General features: G+C 41.3%; 1 protein-coding gene across 2 annotated transcripts in view; it reads right to left on the bottom strand.

Moving 5' to 3' along the window:
- Positions 1–15,911, bottom strand: part of NBAS (NBAS subunit of NRZ tethering complex) — a 477,499-nt gene that overhangs the window by 118,227 nt on the left and 343,361 nt on the right. For both annotated transcript variants that reach the window (XM_075201412.1, XM_075201413.1), the window contains exon 47: positions 10,028–10,117. In XM_075201412.1, the coding sequence (XP_075057513.1) occupies positions 10,028–10,117 (90 nt within the window). The remainder of the gene's footprint in view (positions 1–10,027; positions 10,118–15,911) is intronic.

The raw sequence follows: 15,911 nt of genomic DNA, 5'->3' as shown, positions 1-15,911 counted from the left end.
GAATTCATCCTTTCAGCACTGCCCTTTCAATTGCTAAACAAACATTCTTCAAATCTCTAATACCCACCCAGTCTACTAACCCACATCACCTCTTTGCCACCTTCAACTCACTTCTCTGCCCACCTGCACCTCCTCCTCCCTCAGTGCCCATGATTTTGCCACCTATTTCAAACATGAAATTGACACCATTCGACAAGATATTTCCTCATGCCAAATTCCACTCACTCTACCCACCTTTACCTACACTCACTCCCCAATCCACCCTTATTCATTCTCTCCAGTTACTGAAGACAAAGTCTCTGCACTCATCTTATCATCTTTACTCACCCTTAGCTACATAGCCCTCAACAACAACACCCCTGCATACATCTCAAATTCCATATCGAAATACTCTCCCTCCCGCCCTCAGATCTATTTCTGACCTGCGCCTTGTCTCGTCTCTGGTAATCACCTCTCACTCCAGCCTACAAGACTTCTCCCGTGCTGCTCCCCACTTACTGAATTACCTACAAAGCTTAATCAGACTTTCCCACGGACTCCAAATTTTTAGCTGGTCTTTGAAAACCCATCTCTTTTTTTTTTTTTTTTTTTTTTTCAAGAGGTGACCTTATCCTCAATAACACTATTCACACCAATGCTCCCTCACAAATATCCCAATCTCCACTCAGACACATTTACTCCTCTTGTTTCAGCTGTGCCCTCTTCCACTTAGAATGTAAGCTCTCTAATGCGCAGGGGTGCTTCATACCTTTTGTTTTACTGTCTGCATTTTTTTTTGTCTACCTTGTATGTCCCTGTTTTATGTATTTACTGCTTTCCCTACAGTACGGCACTATGGAACACTGAGGCGCCTTACAAATCGATAATAATAATATCACTCTTACTATTTTTATTACTTATGGGGCCCCTTGCGCTTGTATTCAGCTTAATAGAGATATTACAGGGATCCCCACTGGTTCTAGTGAACATAAAATTGCTTTATATGCCAACGACATTACATTGACCGTCACTAAACCCCAACATTACCCTTCCCAACCTCTTTGAAGAAATTCATAACTACTGCATGCTTTCCAATTACACAATAAGCTCCAAAAAATCAGAAGCTAGATCTAAATATACCTAAAGACACCATTCATACTTAAAAGCAAACTATGATTTTCGCTGGCAAAACCAGAAACTTATATATTTGGCTGTATACCCGACCAAAACCTACTCCCAACTATATGCAGCCAATTTACCTAGGCTCACGGAATTGATTAAAACAGATTTGGCTCATAGGAATAAGCTTATCATATCCTGGTTTGGACGCATAGCAGCTATTAAAATGAACTTCCTCCCTAGATTTTTTTATATAACACTCCATATTCATATCCTGAACCATATCCTTAATTATTTGCAGCAGGCCCTTTCTAAATATATCTGGGCTGGCCGTAAACCCAGGGACCAATTGTGTGTCTTTTATAAAAATCAGGCAGCGTGGATTTCCTAATCTATTGAAGTATTATCAAGCAATCCACCTAGACTAATATAGTCTTTGGCACTCCCCAACGTGTCACAGATACCACAAGAATTAAGGATGTAAACCTCATCCCTACTGTTAAATTCTCGGAATCCATATAGGAACATGTCACCCGAGCATATAAGATGCGCTCTATCTACCCCTTATTAGCTCCCCTATGGAACAGAATTCCTATCAGGGCAAAATCATATAATCTTCCATCACTGGACATGAAACAATATTCTCTTTGCCTGGGACCTCGATCCTATGCGTTTTTTCCCCATTTTTTCAGACCTCAGGACCAGACTGACACTTCTTCACTGTGTATTCTATCAATATTTTCAATTACGGCATTATTATCATTTGCTTACATTTCCACCACCATCCACACAAAGTTCCTCTTCATCAAAAGGGTCTAATTTTAACTATATACCAGTAGATATTGCTCCATAATCAGCCTACCAAGGACCCGCATGAGTTGGTTTGGGAAGAAACATTGTTCCCAACTCTTCTGATCTCTGTTGGCGAACCTGCTGCCAGTGGGGCACTTTGCTGCACCTGCCCAAAATTACAACCTTATTGGAAGAAAGTACATACTCATTAAGTCAATAATCAATATCCAAATTGACGATTCATTATTCTCACTCCTATCTAGGCCTATCCTGGATTTACCGCACCCCACTCAGAAGCTAATTAGACACATTTTAAATGAGGAAAAGTGTCTCATTACTACACATTGAAAAAACATTTCCCTGCCCTCCTTGTCCACCACAATACAAAGCATTCAGTCCACATACCGAATGGAGAGTATCACGGCTACCTTACATAATACCCCCAAACTTTCAGGTTACATGAACTCTATGGACGAGATTTTATGAAGCAGAACCACTCCTGTCCAATAAGTAACTTCTCTGGAATCCTAAAGGTTTACTCCCATTCTTTATCTAGATCAATAACTTTCACCTTCCCCTTCCCACATCCTCATCCCATGGTCTGTCTCCCCATATTCCTGTCTCTTCTTTATATGTATACTTGTATACTTTTGTTTATTTTCTATATTTCTTCATAAACTATCTTTGTGTATTGTTCCATTGTCTTCCAAAAAAACAAAACAATAAGATAAAGTTTTGTTTCAAAAAAAAATAATCAATATTACTGAAGAGTTTTATGTCCATAAAAAAAGCACAAGATACCAGGATGACTGCTTTAATGCAGGTTCCATTGGCTGAGGGTTGAAGGATGGGAGGTGGAGATCATTCTATGTCCACCAATCTCTGCCGATCACAACAAATGCAGTCCCCATTACCAATCTGTTTTTAAAGGGATGACCACCAAATAATTTATTCCATCTCGATAGCTACAGTGCTGGTAGAAAGCCACTTTTTGCATGCTTTAAATGATGGTCACATGACTGTCAATGTAACCCGGCTAATCCCGTTTCTGAATCCAGTAATCCTGAACTTCCTTGTTCTTCGGGGAGTGGGAGGAGATTGTGGTTTGTGGATTCCAAAATCCAACCAAGTCAGGACTAGCGGTGAGCACAACTGAGCGGTATTTAAGTCAAGATGTTGGTGGTGGGCTCTCTAAGCTATTTAGAGTGCATTTAAACCCCAAAACATGCCATTTATAACAGTATTGTCTACAGGAACGTCTATGGATTATTTTTTTTAAATTGAATATGGGTATGGTGTCTCTTATCCTCATTATCCAGAAAGATGTGGAAAAAAAGTAAATAATTGTTATATGCACCGACATGATCACCAAGTATTGTCTTGTATTATCATGTTGGTAGATGGTTTAATACGTTGGGGATGCTGGGGGCAGTGTGGGGAAAAATGTGTTAATTTTTAAATAATGTATTATAGGCACAGTGCTCCAAAAAATGGAAAACCTCTTATTATGAAGTCCCAAGTATTTCCAGACAATAAATCGCATACGTGTATAAAGACATGTTTCTCAAGTGATGAAATGAGCCTTCTGAACAACCATACCTGTGTGCAACTTGGCCACGCATGCAAGAGTTAAAAATGTACGGAGCACAAAGGTACCAAAACAGTGTGCTTTGCCAATAATTGCAGTATCATATGATTTGTTGATCAGTTGCTACTGCCTAATGAACATTTGCTCAAACAGCTCATTAAACTGGTTTACCGCAACATGAACATTTCTCTCTGAAATACAGGATCACTATAAGAGCTACACAGCTTGACTGGCTCTTTTTTACAACATCAAAGGCTTCTTAGGTCATGGCCAAAATGATCTGTTCAGTACGAAAGTGACAATTTTTAAAAACATCTCGGGAAGAATCGGACAAAGAAGGTCTGATCAGGACACCTGCAGTTCCTGAGCTGTGGAAATGAAACATAGCGCTGACATTAGGACACTATGGAAATAAGATTTTTTTCTCACGTTGGATGGGGACTGAATAAAACAAAACCTTCAGCATTTTAAAGATTTAATTATGCTTTCAATATGCCTGGCTTCGCCACACACTGCATATATGTCTAAAGTATTTGACAGATCTCTGAAGATTTACAGGAGGCATCCAACAACTGTGAGACTACCAAGGAAAGTGTGTCCCAAGTCTCAGCTTGTGATTAATCTCCAGATTCCTGTCATAGTTCTACTATTACAATGACAGCGCACAAAAAGCAGGGATGCCCAACAGAACCACTAATGCCAGGCAGCAGCACTAGTTGTAATACAGCAGTAGTACAACTATGGGAGTGCCACGTCCGACATGCCTGCGGTTTGGGATATACTGGGTGAAACTTTTCCAATTAGCTTATAATTCTATACTATAAACGTAGTTCACTTTTTCAGTATGATCTGTGTACACTGGTTTTCTGTATACTGATGATATTAATCTAATAATGCAGTTTGCCTATATCTATACAAATCTTTCTACTTAAAGAAGTATAACAATCAATACTGAAACTTTAGTTTTGGGTTGAATTCAATATCGGATGTAAAATATAAAATTCCCAGGGCTGTATAATTCTATGTATAACTCCAACACTGAACTGGTGGCAATCACTCTTCTCCTGTGAACTTTCTATGTACATAAATAAAGGGGTAAAATAATCTGGACCAGACCCATGGTGTATTAGAATGCCTGACTGCGGACAGCTTTGTTGTAATCAGAGAGTCAGTCCATTACATCCAGAATTGCTGCTTGCATGTGGGCCTGGGCAGACTGGACCAGGAGAAGGTCTCTGACTTGCAGAATTGATCTGTTTGTGTTTTAATCTAATATTTACAGGATGGAGTTGGTAAATGGTTGCTCTATTTCCCCTTTTTGTAAGCTGCAATGAGCACATTGCTGTGTCCACCAGACAGATATCAGAGGGATTCATTACACTTAATCGGGAAAGACAAGAGCACTGTACATGGACAACATCAATGTCATCTGTGCAGTGACAGCACTCCCCCATATCTGTGAAGACTTTGACAAACTTCAGGGGCAAATGTCCACTGGGAAGACAGACGCAATGGGGCAGAGGCATCTGCCATCCACTACACCATTACCCTTTACCATCAGACCAGACTTCATTGTGATCCTGTGAGTCTGATACACAGGAGAAGCTGCAGTCCTGAAGTGCTGTTATGAGACACTATTTAGATAGCGAAAGAGCAAAGGCAAAAGAGTGGGCTGTGGAGTCTCAGTCACCTTACCACTGAAGGTAAAGCCCTGGTGTTGCACCAGAAGATTATTATGCCCAAATGAGACCTGCTCTGGACAGAGTCTGCAGAGACATCACAAGGACAGTGTTATACTTAATCTATGGCTAACAAAATACAGAGGACACAGAGGGAGCCTCTCAAAGGTGGGAAAGGGATCTCTGACTTCCCTACCATGCTGTGGGACTTCTTTGTATGCAACTGCATCAAAAGGATTCAGATTGACCAAAACAACGGCTCTGCTGGCAACTCCATCTCTCACTTCTTCCTTTTACGTCTTGAAGAGGGATCTGCTGGTACAATTGAGGCAGCTAGTTCCCTTACAACTGGGACACCTGAATTCATCTGGATGTCACCAAGTTTTTGGAGGAACACCAATTGGTGGTGTTAAGCCGGACTTGTGTAAATGAAAGACTCTCCAAAAAATTCATCAGGTCCAGAGACACAATGGAATATATTCCAGTGCTCACTGCTGCCACAGCATCGCTGTTTGGAACAATGTGGTTTCCAGGAAGCTCACCAACAGCCTTAAAAGACATGACATACACAGCTACCCAGGAAGACATGTCCTTTCGGACTTTCATCCAAGGTACCTAGTCAGCAAGGAAACATCTTTGCATCTCTTCTGGGTGTATGTCTTTGCACAGACCTTCCCTGCAGGAGGCCGTGGAACATGATCACAAAGACTGTGCACCCAGGAACAGCCTTTTGCACCATTCAGTACTTTATGGATCATTTCCTGGCATGCACACCTACGGGGCCATCCAGGAGGCCTGGTGCCTTATGAACTGTGCAAAAGAAGCTTTATGACTCACCAGGAATCGCTTCATGTTGAAAAGGGAGAAGATGACCGTTCAGGAATGTTACAGGCTGATCTACAGTCCGCTAAAAGACTATTCCGTTATAGAACATCCTGGGGAATAAGAGGATAATAAACTTCTACTTCCCCTTCACCCCCTCCATCTTTATGAGCATCTAAAATAAAGCTTCAAGCTCCTCTCACCTTTACTCTTCCCTGCTCTCCCATCACACAACCTGAACTTGTTGGCCTCAGTAATGTCTGAATAGTGCAGAGCATGATGCATAGCGTAGGGTGTAACGCTGTATGCTGCAGGTCATGTATTGTGCTATAATGATTTATGCACATTGGTGCATTGTGTTTCAGCAATAGTACACTATATAAGATTGACTTATGACACATGTATGTTTTTTCCCATATATCTTATGTGAAATAAAGTATATTTTTCAATAAAAAGGAGTGTGTCGTGGAACCATTACAGCCATCAAGGACTACTGTGAATCTACGGCACGTCTATAAGGAGCAATATTTCATTTTTATATTAACTCATTGAATTCCATACAAAACAATGTTTTTGTACTTTTGGCTGGAGTTATTCTTTTAAAATTAAATCCAATCTTCTTAATACTTCTGAACAAACCTATCCCATCCACTTCATTCTCCATTGGTTTCTGAGCTACTTACCTTTGGCGCATCTCGGTTCATTATTTTATCCACAGCGCCCACAGGACATTAAAAGTGAAGGGGCCTTTTGCAAGTTGTCTGGATTAAGTTGCCACAATATGATGTGGTTCATCCAACAAGCTGCAACCTGACATTGTCCACAAGACCTGGCTCTGCTCACAGTTCTATCGTACTGAGCTGTGCCAGGAGAAACTCATTAGAGAAATGCGGTGGTACCAGTGGAGGGACCCCTTCAGCCTGACTAGTCAAGCAGGACAGGGGTGTCTGCCCAAAATGTTTTAAAGAACTGGAGCAAACCTCATAACTAACAAATAGTGCTGTATAGTAAAAAGAACAATCATATAGATTGTAACTCTCACAAGCGTGGCCTTCTTCACCCTGTCTCAGGTCATCATCTTCTTCTTCAACTTTGTATGTACTTGTTATGCTTTTATCATCATCACCTTTTATTTATATAGCACCACTGATTCCGCAGCGCTGTACAGAGAACTCACTCACATCAGTCCCTGCCCCATTGGGGCTTACAGTCTAAATTCCCTAACATACACACAGACAGACAGAGAATTTTGATAGCAGTCAATTAACCTACTAGTATGCTTTTGGAGTGTGGGAGGAAACTGGAGCACCCGGAGGAAACCCACGCAAACACAGAGAGAATATACAAACTCCACACAGATAAGGCCATGGTCGGGATTTGAACTCATGACCCAAGCGCTGTGAGTCAGAAGTTCTAACCACTAAGCCACCGTGCTGCCCCTTTTATGTAGGAATCGTTTAATGTACGGTTTGTTATACCAAACGTCTGGCACTGCAGCGTTTTTTACGGTGCTGTATAAACAATCATGATAATGAAAGCACCGTATTATTTGCACACATTTGCACATCCATTCTACAGTCTTCAACATTCAACATTAATGGTTATTTTAATATGAATACATTATAGAATTGGCTGGGACACCAGATATATCGGAACCTTATCAGCTTGGAGAGGTGGTTGGGGGGGAGGGGGGTCAGGTGGTTTTTATATAAAACATATGAAACATTGCTAGCTTATTACTGTAATATGACAGAAGGATCAAGAGGCAGATTATCCTGTCAGGAAGCTGGAACGTGCCATGCATGGTCATTCTATTAAAAGTTCAAATTGCTGTCAGCTCATGCTTAATAATGTTACAATTTCTTTCTATGAAGAGAAATTGTATTATTCAAATCAGACAGAGGGTAATTTGCCTGTGTTTTGGGTAAGCTGGTCTACAAATTGTTCACTTCTGTGTTGCATAATTGATATCCTACAACAATGACATACATTCTGCACCAAAGAGTGCTCTATACCAAACCTCAGCTCTGTAGTCTGATAAATATGTAAAAGATCCAGCTACAAATGTCACATTATCATTTCAAGTTGTTAGCAGAAAGCCACTGTTCATTGGGACTAATCAAATCTCATTTTAAGCAGAAGTGGCCAACATGCCGAGGGATATTATATCAGGAGAAAGATGCACAAAGGACAAACATTCTCCTGAAAACTGTAATAAGATCTCTCTAGCAACTTAATCTGTGTTCTAAGCAGCAAACGAATACACTGCGTATACAATATTGAAGAGCTCTGTATTATAAACATGTTGAAATATTAAAATATCCATTTACACATAGAATTAATAATCTCGCAGAGAAGTGTAATTATGTTGACTGTCCCTAAAGCCTGTGGAGACCACAATATTAGCTCCAGCTGAATCTCATCTACTTAACTTTTATTTCATTTATTTGATGAGTCCTGTTTAAAAAGGACCTGTTACCCCTCGTATGTGCCTTCAGCGTCTCGTACACAAGGGTGTTGAAGGAAACCGCTAGTTAAAAGAACAAAGCCTGTATAGAGCAGTACATATACAGCATATGCTTGGGGCCCGATTCATCTTCTGACATAAGCCCCTGTATGTGACGTATCTTGCGTGAAATTGCTCTGTGGACAGAAACGGACTTTACACCAATGAACGCAATTCATGTCTGAAAGCAAATGTGACTTACTTCTGTTTATGACTCGAGGGGGGGAACAGGGGAGTGAAGGGGCGAATGAACGCAGGCAATGTTTATTAAGGACGTGCCAACGCAAATGTGGCTGATTCAGGTTCTGGTTATCTCTTAAGTACGTGTTTTTTACCCATATTATTTGCACCAGCTACAGGGCAGATGTAAGTGCTGACTGATACTGATGACTGGTAGCGCATCGCCTTTGCATTAAAAACTACATATCTGCGTACCTCAAGATAGCAAAAAAATGTGTATGCAAGAAAGAAAAACGGACTGTATGTACAGTACGCACACATTAAGACCATGATTTATGTATTTAATGCAAAAAAAAGAAAAAATTTTATTTTTCATAAAAACATTTTTATTAATGATTTTATTATTATGCATTTCTTTTATAATATTGTGTTTAGCATGTGTTCTGATGGGACTTGAAATTGCACATGCATTTGCGTAATCTGCAGTCTGTTCACATACGACAAGTACTGTTTAGGCAGAGAGTACATCATCATCACCATTTATTTATATAGCGCCACTGATTCCGCAGCGCTGTACAGAGAACTCATTCACATCAGTCCCTGCCCCATTGGAGCTTACAGTCTAATTTCCCTAACATACACACACAGACAGAGAATTTTGATAGCAGTCAATTAACCACTAGTATGTTTTTGGAGTGTGGGAGCTGGAGCACCCGGAGGAAACCCACGCAAACACAGAGAGAATATACAAACTCCACACAGATAAGGCCATGGTTGGGAATTCAACTCATGACCCCAGCGCTGTGAGGCAGAAGTACTAACCACCAGGCCACTGTGCTGCCCACAGATTCAAATGTAACCGTAGCTTGAGGTCCACATGATTTTGAATACAGGCGCACGTACACTCAAGTTTTGTGCAACTTGCATGCAGGTTTAATCTGTTGGCATACTCCAAGGTTTGTTCTAAGTTCCCTTCTCTTCTCCCTGTACACTTTCTCCCTTAATAATCTCATCAGCTCCTTTGGCCTCCAATACCACCATAACTTGATGATACCCAAATTTACTTCTCCTCCCCTGACCTCTCCCCCTCCCTGCTCTCTTGTCTATCTGCTAATCTTCTTTAAGAGAATTAAACAGGTTGGCTTTGTCAAAATATACCCAACCAAAGGGAAATTAGATGTATGTACAAAAAGACGTGTGATACAATTACTTGATCAGTTAGTATAGCACAATAGTTTTGAAAGAATACCATGCCATGTCTCTTTGCCTACAGTAATTCCAGAACTGTCCTAGATAAATGGGACTGCTGGTCAAGATCCCCTTCTTTAAAACAATGAGGCACGGAGCAGTGTTTGGACTTACCCTCTTTCAGTGCTTATGTGCACCTCTCTTATGATGCTCTCCAAGACTTTTAAAGGGTCTTCAATAGAACTAGAATCTAGGCCATTCCCACTGCAAAAGAAAATATGGTACATGAAAGTCATATCTGCTCATCAGTTTTCATACAATGTTGTCTAGCAGAGTATCATACTTCTCTATTTTATGGCTAACATGGTTGATCTGGTAAATTCTACAATTTGATTAAATCCCCATAGTTCTGTGAGTGTGTGATAGATTTTATCAATCTAGTGCAGGTTAGACAATGAAATGTCTACTTTTCTGCGTGTGAAGCTTGGTTTAACACCGCTTGCGGTACAGATGGAAATTTGCTTCTCTGGCAAATTGTAACATGTTGGTGCACTACTGGTCTCATTAACAGCAGATGCAGTACTCAGTCCCTAGTGCATCCATAGACAGCTTTCTCATGAATATGAGTCCAGCTCACAGGAGGGAAGACATCACATGTAATGCCCACACTTACATGTGACATGTATGAGCAGAACATGGCAGGAAGATGTCACATTGTATTTGCATTCCTCTTGCAGGATTAAAACAGTCTGTTTAATCTTCACATTTCTGTACAAGACAACATCTATTATAGCAAATAAAGATATCAAAAGGTTTTTAGAAACTAAATAAAACATCAGGTAAAAGATAAAGAACTACGTTTTTGACTACAGATTCTGCGTCATCACGAGATTGTAGGTAGACAACTAGTAGAATCAAAAGATAAGTACGCTCCAGGCCTGATTAACGGTACAGGCCACCCTAGGCTAATACGCTCGTAGCCTTCCATGCCAGGCTAATATGCGGTAGGTAAAAACAAACTGCTCCTCAATTTTATATGTCTTCCTAAAACACCCAACCATCATAGTTTATGTTCCTGTAGATTAAAGACTCAGCTCCACTAGAATTTCCGGTCACATCGAGGAGGGGGGACGGAGCCGCCACATCGAGGAGGGGGGACGGATCCGTCACATCGAGGAGGGGGGACGGAGCTGTCACATCGAGGAGGGGGGACGGAGCTGTCACATCGAGGAGGGGGGACGGAGCTGTCACATCGAGGAGGGGGGACGGAGCTGTCACATCAAGGAGGGCGGACGGAGCTGTCACATCGAGGAGGGGGGACGGAGCTGTCACTTTCGAGGAGGGGGGGCGGAGCTGTCACTTTCGAGGAGGGGGGACGGAGCTGTCACATCGAGGAGGAGGGACGGGCTGTCACATCAAGGAGGAGGGACGGAGATGTCACATTGAGGAGGGGGAGCTGTCACATCGAGGAGGGGGGGGGAGCTGTCACATTCAGGCCTGGCGCCATCCTTGTCTCGCCTACTCACTTATCCTCAAGCACCTGCCCAAGGATGACTCATTGTCTTCAGCCTTTACCATGGATATACGTCATGATTTAAACATTGTTTTCATGTTTCCTTTTTACACAACTATTTTCTTATATTTAAAAATGAACTTCATTTTTTTAAAAATGACGCACCCCACCCCCACCCCATTAAAAGGAAAAAAAAAGAGCCTAGTGCCCTAGACTGCAGCCTAGTCAGGCTATTGGATAACAGGTCTTAGTGAAACAAAGAATCTGATTCATTAAATGTCAATACGTTACTATAACCACTATCATGCATTTAACGGTACCACAGTATTACATTATTTACTTATCCACGTTAGTGTTACACATTGGAGAGTAAATCAGGGAGGTGGTTGCCCAAAACAAGGACAGACGTGTTCAATTCATGATGTAATGCTTTAAAACAATCTTGGATAAGTCAAGTGAATTTTAAAACATTTTTAAAACGTATCTTTCGTTCCGTAGCATATGGATGATATATTACTCTTATTGTGGTTACATAGTAGTACAAGCTTGTTATTAAATATACATATTTGGCATATCTATCGTACATAAAATACACAGAATGTATTTAGATTTCTATATTAAACATGTTAAAAGAAAGAAATGGCCAAACAATGGTTGGAAAGGAAAGGTGCATTCCGTGTATACACACAACCATCCCTCCCATGGCTGTGGTAAGTACTGAGGTTCTGCAGATCTATATTTTTAGTAAGCAATACTTAAGATGGAAAGCAAAAGCCAACATCATACTGTTTAAGGTGAAGGCTCGTATCACACAAATGCATCGTGACGTGTGGAGTTCAGAACCCAGTTACCAGGCACAGGAGCGTTTACGCTGTATAAGCAAATCATTCTCGTGTGACATGAATACTGCGTACCAGTAAGTGATCCTGAGAACACAATATTATACTGGCAGCAGAAAGCACCCATGTGATTCCAGCCTAAGATAACAAACCATTCATTGCCACAGTAATGTTATGAAAACACATTTTTATTATACAAATAAAAACAATGCTTTGCTTCAGTAAGGTCAATGCACTGTACTTTTTATACCTCTGGCTCTATGTGTATGAAATGTATTTAAATGTGCTTGAAATAGCTTTCCCTTCACAAGGCCAGACAAACAACAGCCGCTGTTCCGCCAGCGGTGACTGACACACACACTGAAGTGTTTGCGTTAATGGCTGCCATCAATATTCGGGAGTGAAGTTTCCCTGGTACTATATATTTCTGCTGCTGAAATCAGCCCGGAGAATGTTACAAAACAGAGAATGTTTCCAGGGCTAATTTCCATGTGAAAGAGTGATGAATAATTTAGCTACAATGTAACAGCTTCCAATGCATAATGAACAAGAAATCTGTATCACACATTTCATATATGTATAGAGTTCAGGAACTTCTTGCTTGGTCCTAAAACTCTAACTCCTTAGCGAAACCGGAGGGGTGAAACAACATTCAGAAATATGCCGCCCATCGATTCGCTAGGAACGGTGATTTTATTAGTATCTAGTGAACAGATAAACTAAATATAGGATCACAAAACCGCTCTGCTGTGTGTGAGGGGCTGGTACAGAGGGAATCAGGAATTGGGAGGTTAAACATTTGCCTATTTCTAAGTGCTTTTGATATTAAAATCTGGATCAATGATGGGCTACAGGGGACGCGAGGGTCACTTGTGTCCCTCTGAGCCCTCACCTGTGGCCCCCAGCTCCTTCCTGCTTTATTGTCGTGTGTCTTTGCTACAGCTTGTAACACTTGTTTAAAATTCCTGCCGATATGTTATTACAGATAGGTGTCTCTTTCAATAAATGTACTGTAACTTATTACTGAGATTAAGGGTAAAATGCGGAACTTTTGAAAGTTAGAGAGCAGTCCATGCGGCCCCTGAAGTTTATCAAGTTGCCTCACTGGTCAATTCTGCGCGAGGTGTCTCTGGAACGTCCGCGGAGACACATCATGCCGAGGTTGTGGCAGGAATTTTCGCTTGTCCCTCCCCCATAGAGATGTGTAGAAAAATGAGTGGACATTCCTACCATAATTGCCGGCAATGTGCGCAGTTGGACGTTGCAGTGATGTCCAATCAACAATGAGCAATCTGATTCATTGGCTGAAAATGTGCCTGGCTGATGACCATGATCTTTTCTCTGTACTAACTGAGCGCCACAGGATCCATGAGGGATGAGGGGGGGGGGGGGAGGGGGGGGGTTGATCTGCTTGTGTATGTACAGCTTTAGGATCAGTTGGGGACAGTCTCACAAAAAGTCAGGTTCGGGAGGTCTGTCTCGCAGAACAACAAATACTAAGGAGAACCCCAAAGCACGGTTTTGGATATAGGGGGTTACACTGAAACTGCCACGATGCCCCAATACCATCAGCCTTGTCACTGATCCCTGTTGCAGATCTCTGTTTTAATGTACTGCATTTTAACTTGATCCAATTATATGTAACTAATCTGAGATTATTTAGATAATGTTAAATAATTTCTACTTCTGACAATATCTCACTATATATTTTTGTTACTTTAACATATTTAATGTTGTCAATATATCAGCACAATGAACAAAAGTATTAGAAAGAAAGCGAATGATTCCCCTGAGAACAGAGGAGCGCTGCGTACACACAGATATTAGAATTCTGCGTGTAAGATGAGCTTCTCATGCAAACTAAGTGTATGTAATGTTTAACTTGCGGTGAGCTGCAGCATATTTTTTTTAACTTTTATTGTTCTATTGCATTACGTCTGTCATGTGTCATCACAATCCTAAACTAACATTCATCTCAGTGGGAGTTCATTGTAAACACAATGAGATGCACTCAAGAAGCAATTTATGTTTGTCTTAATTACGACCACAACAGAGCCTGATTAAGACATCATGGGGCCCTAGGTAAGATACTGGTTATGGCCGTCCTTACTTCTAACCTTCCCCACCTCGCTTTTGGTAAAAAAACAAAAAAACAAACAGATTAAATGGTTCAGAATAATCCAGGCTCTTCTATGCCCAATGGGTCCTAAAGGATGATCCCGCCCCGGGTGACAATTTCCTCATTGCCACAGATACTTATAAAATGCAGATTTAATGCATAAACGCAATACAGATTATGCAGTAAAAATGCACTGCAAACCCCATAGTGCATGTCCTCTAACGCAGGGCTGATTTAATGTGTAGAGATTAGAGATGCTCAGGCTCAGTTTTCTGTAGAGCAAGCCCACCCGAACTTAGGGGATCCGAGTAGGCTCGCTACTTTTGCACGTCCTCGGATCTGAATCGAGGCAAAACGCCATTGTTGCATTGTCGGATCTCACAGGTTTTGGATTTTATATGTACCTCCCTCCCCAGGAGATCCAGTGCCATTCCTCACACAGAAACAGGGCTAGCAGTGTTCTTGTCACTCTCCAGTCTCCAGTGACATTGCTCAGTGTCATTGCTCATACAGAAACAGGAGGGGTAGCAGTGTTCTTGTCACTCTCCAGTCTCCAGTGACATTGCTCAGTGCCATTGCTCATACAGAAACAGGAGGGGTAGCAGTGTTCTTGTCACTTGACAAAAATTGACTGGAAATGATTGAAAATTAATGCTATTGAGGTTAATAATAATGCAGGGATAAAAAAGGAGCCAAATTATGTGATTTTAGCACAAAAAAAAATAGGGATTTTAGAAAAAAATAGGAATCCAAAACCAAAACACGGGGGTCAGTGAACATCTCTAGTAGAGATGCCAAGAAACATACAGATTACAGACTGCCCCATGCTTCTGTCCAGCACAAGCAGCAGCTGTTATAAACAACATGATAAGTCAATAACCCTACTGCTATGTATAGAAGTGAGGTAAGAAGTGACTTGCTCACATCCCCACATGCTGTCTGCAGAACAGCATCTCATCCAGTGGTGCATGACAGCTGGCCATAGCGTTCCTGCTGCTTTATAGTACCAATAGAAGCCTGGCTTCCCCAGATGTTTTAGGTGTATATTAAATAAAACATCTCTTTTTTATCTAGTTAGCTGATGTGACATTTTATCTGGGAATTCAGGCACTGAAAGTAAAGTGCAGTTTTGTCCTTGACACGTCCCTTTTCCTGGAGAGGAAGGTCGCTATTATACAGATATATGTCCTCTGCTATGGGTCCGCTCTTTTGTTAATTACAAGCTATTCAAAGCCTGTAGAACAGCAGTTACATCTCCCAGGCAGACTGAGAGAATCCTTTCTGCAGATTCTGTACAGCTTGGATGTGTGGTGAGTATGGTAATGAGAAAGTGAGTATCATTCACTCAGGACAAAAAAGCCACGCCCCCATTCTGAACAAACTCCGCCCATAAATGTGCAAATTTCGCTAAAATGCCGCACTCTTTTGGGTAAGCCCCATCCCTTCTGCAGTCAGCGTTTCAGGATGTCCCAACAAAATCGGGACAGTTGTAAGGTATGCAAAATAATGTTCTACAAATGTATCATTATTCCATAATACATACAAACTGCAGTGTGCATAGAGCACAGAGCCATGACTTGTATACAG

The sequence above is a fragment of the Mixophyes fleayi genome, chromosome 3 (genome assembly GCF_038048845.1).
Source record: "Mixophyes fleayi isolate aMixFle1 chromosome 3, aMixFle1.hap1, whole genome shotgun sequence".
Taxonomy (NCBI): Eukaryota; Metazoa; Chordata; class Amphibia; order Anura; family Limnodynastidae; genus Mixophyes; species Mixophyes fleayi.
Note: the sequence above shows the minus strand (reverse complement) of the source record. Positions and strands in the feature narration are given on the sequence as shown.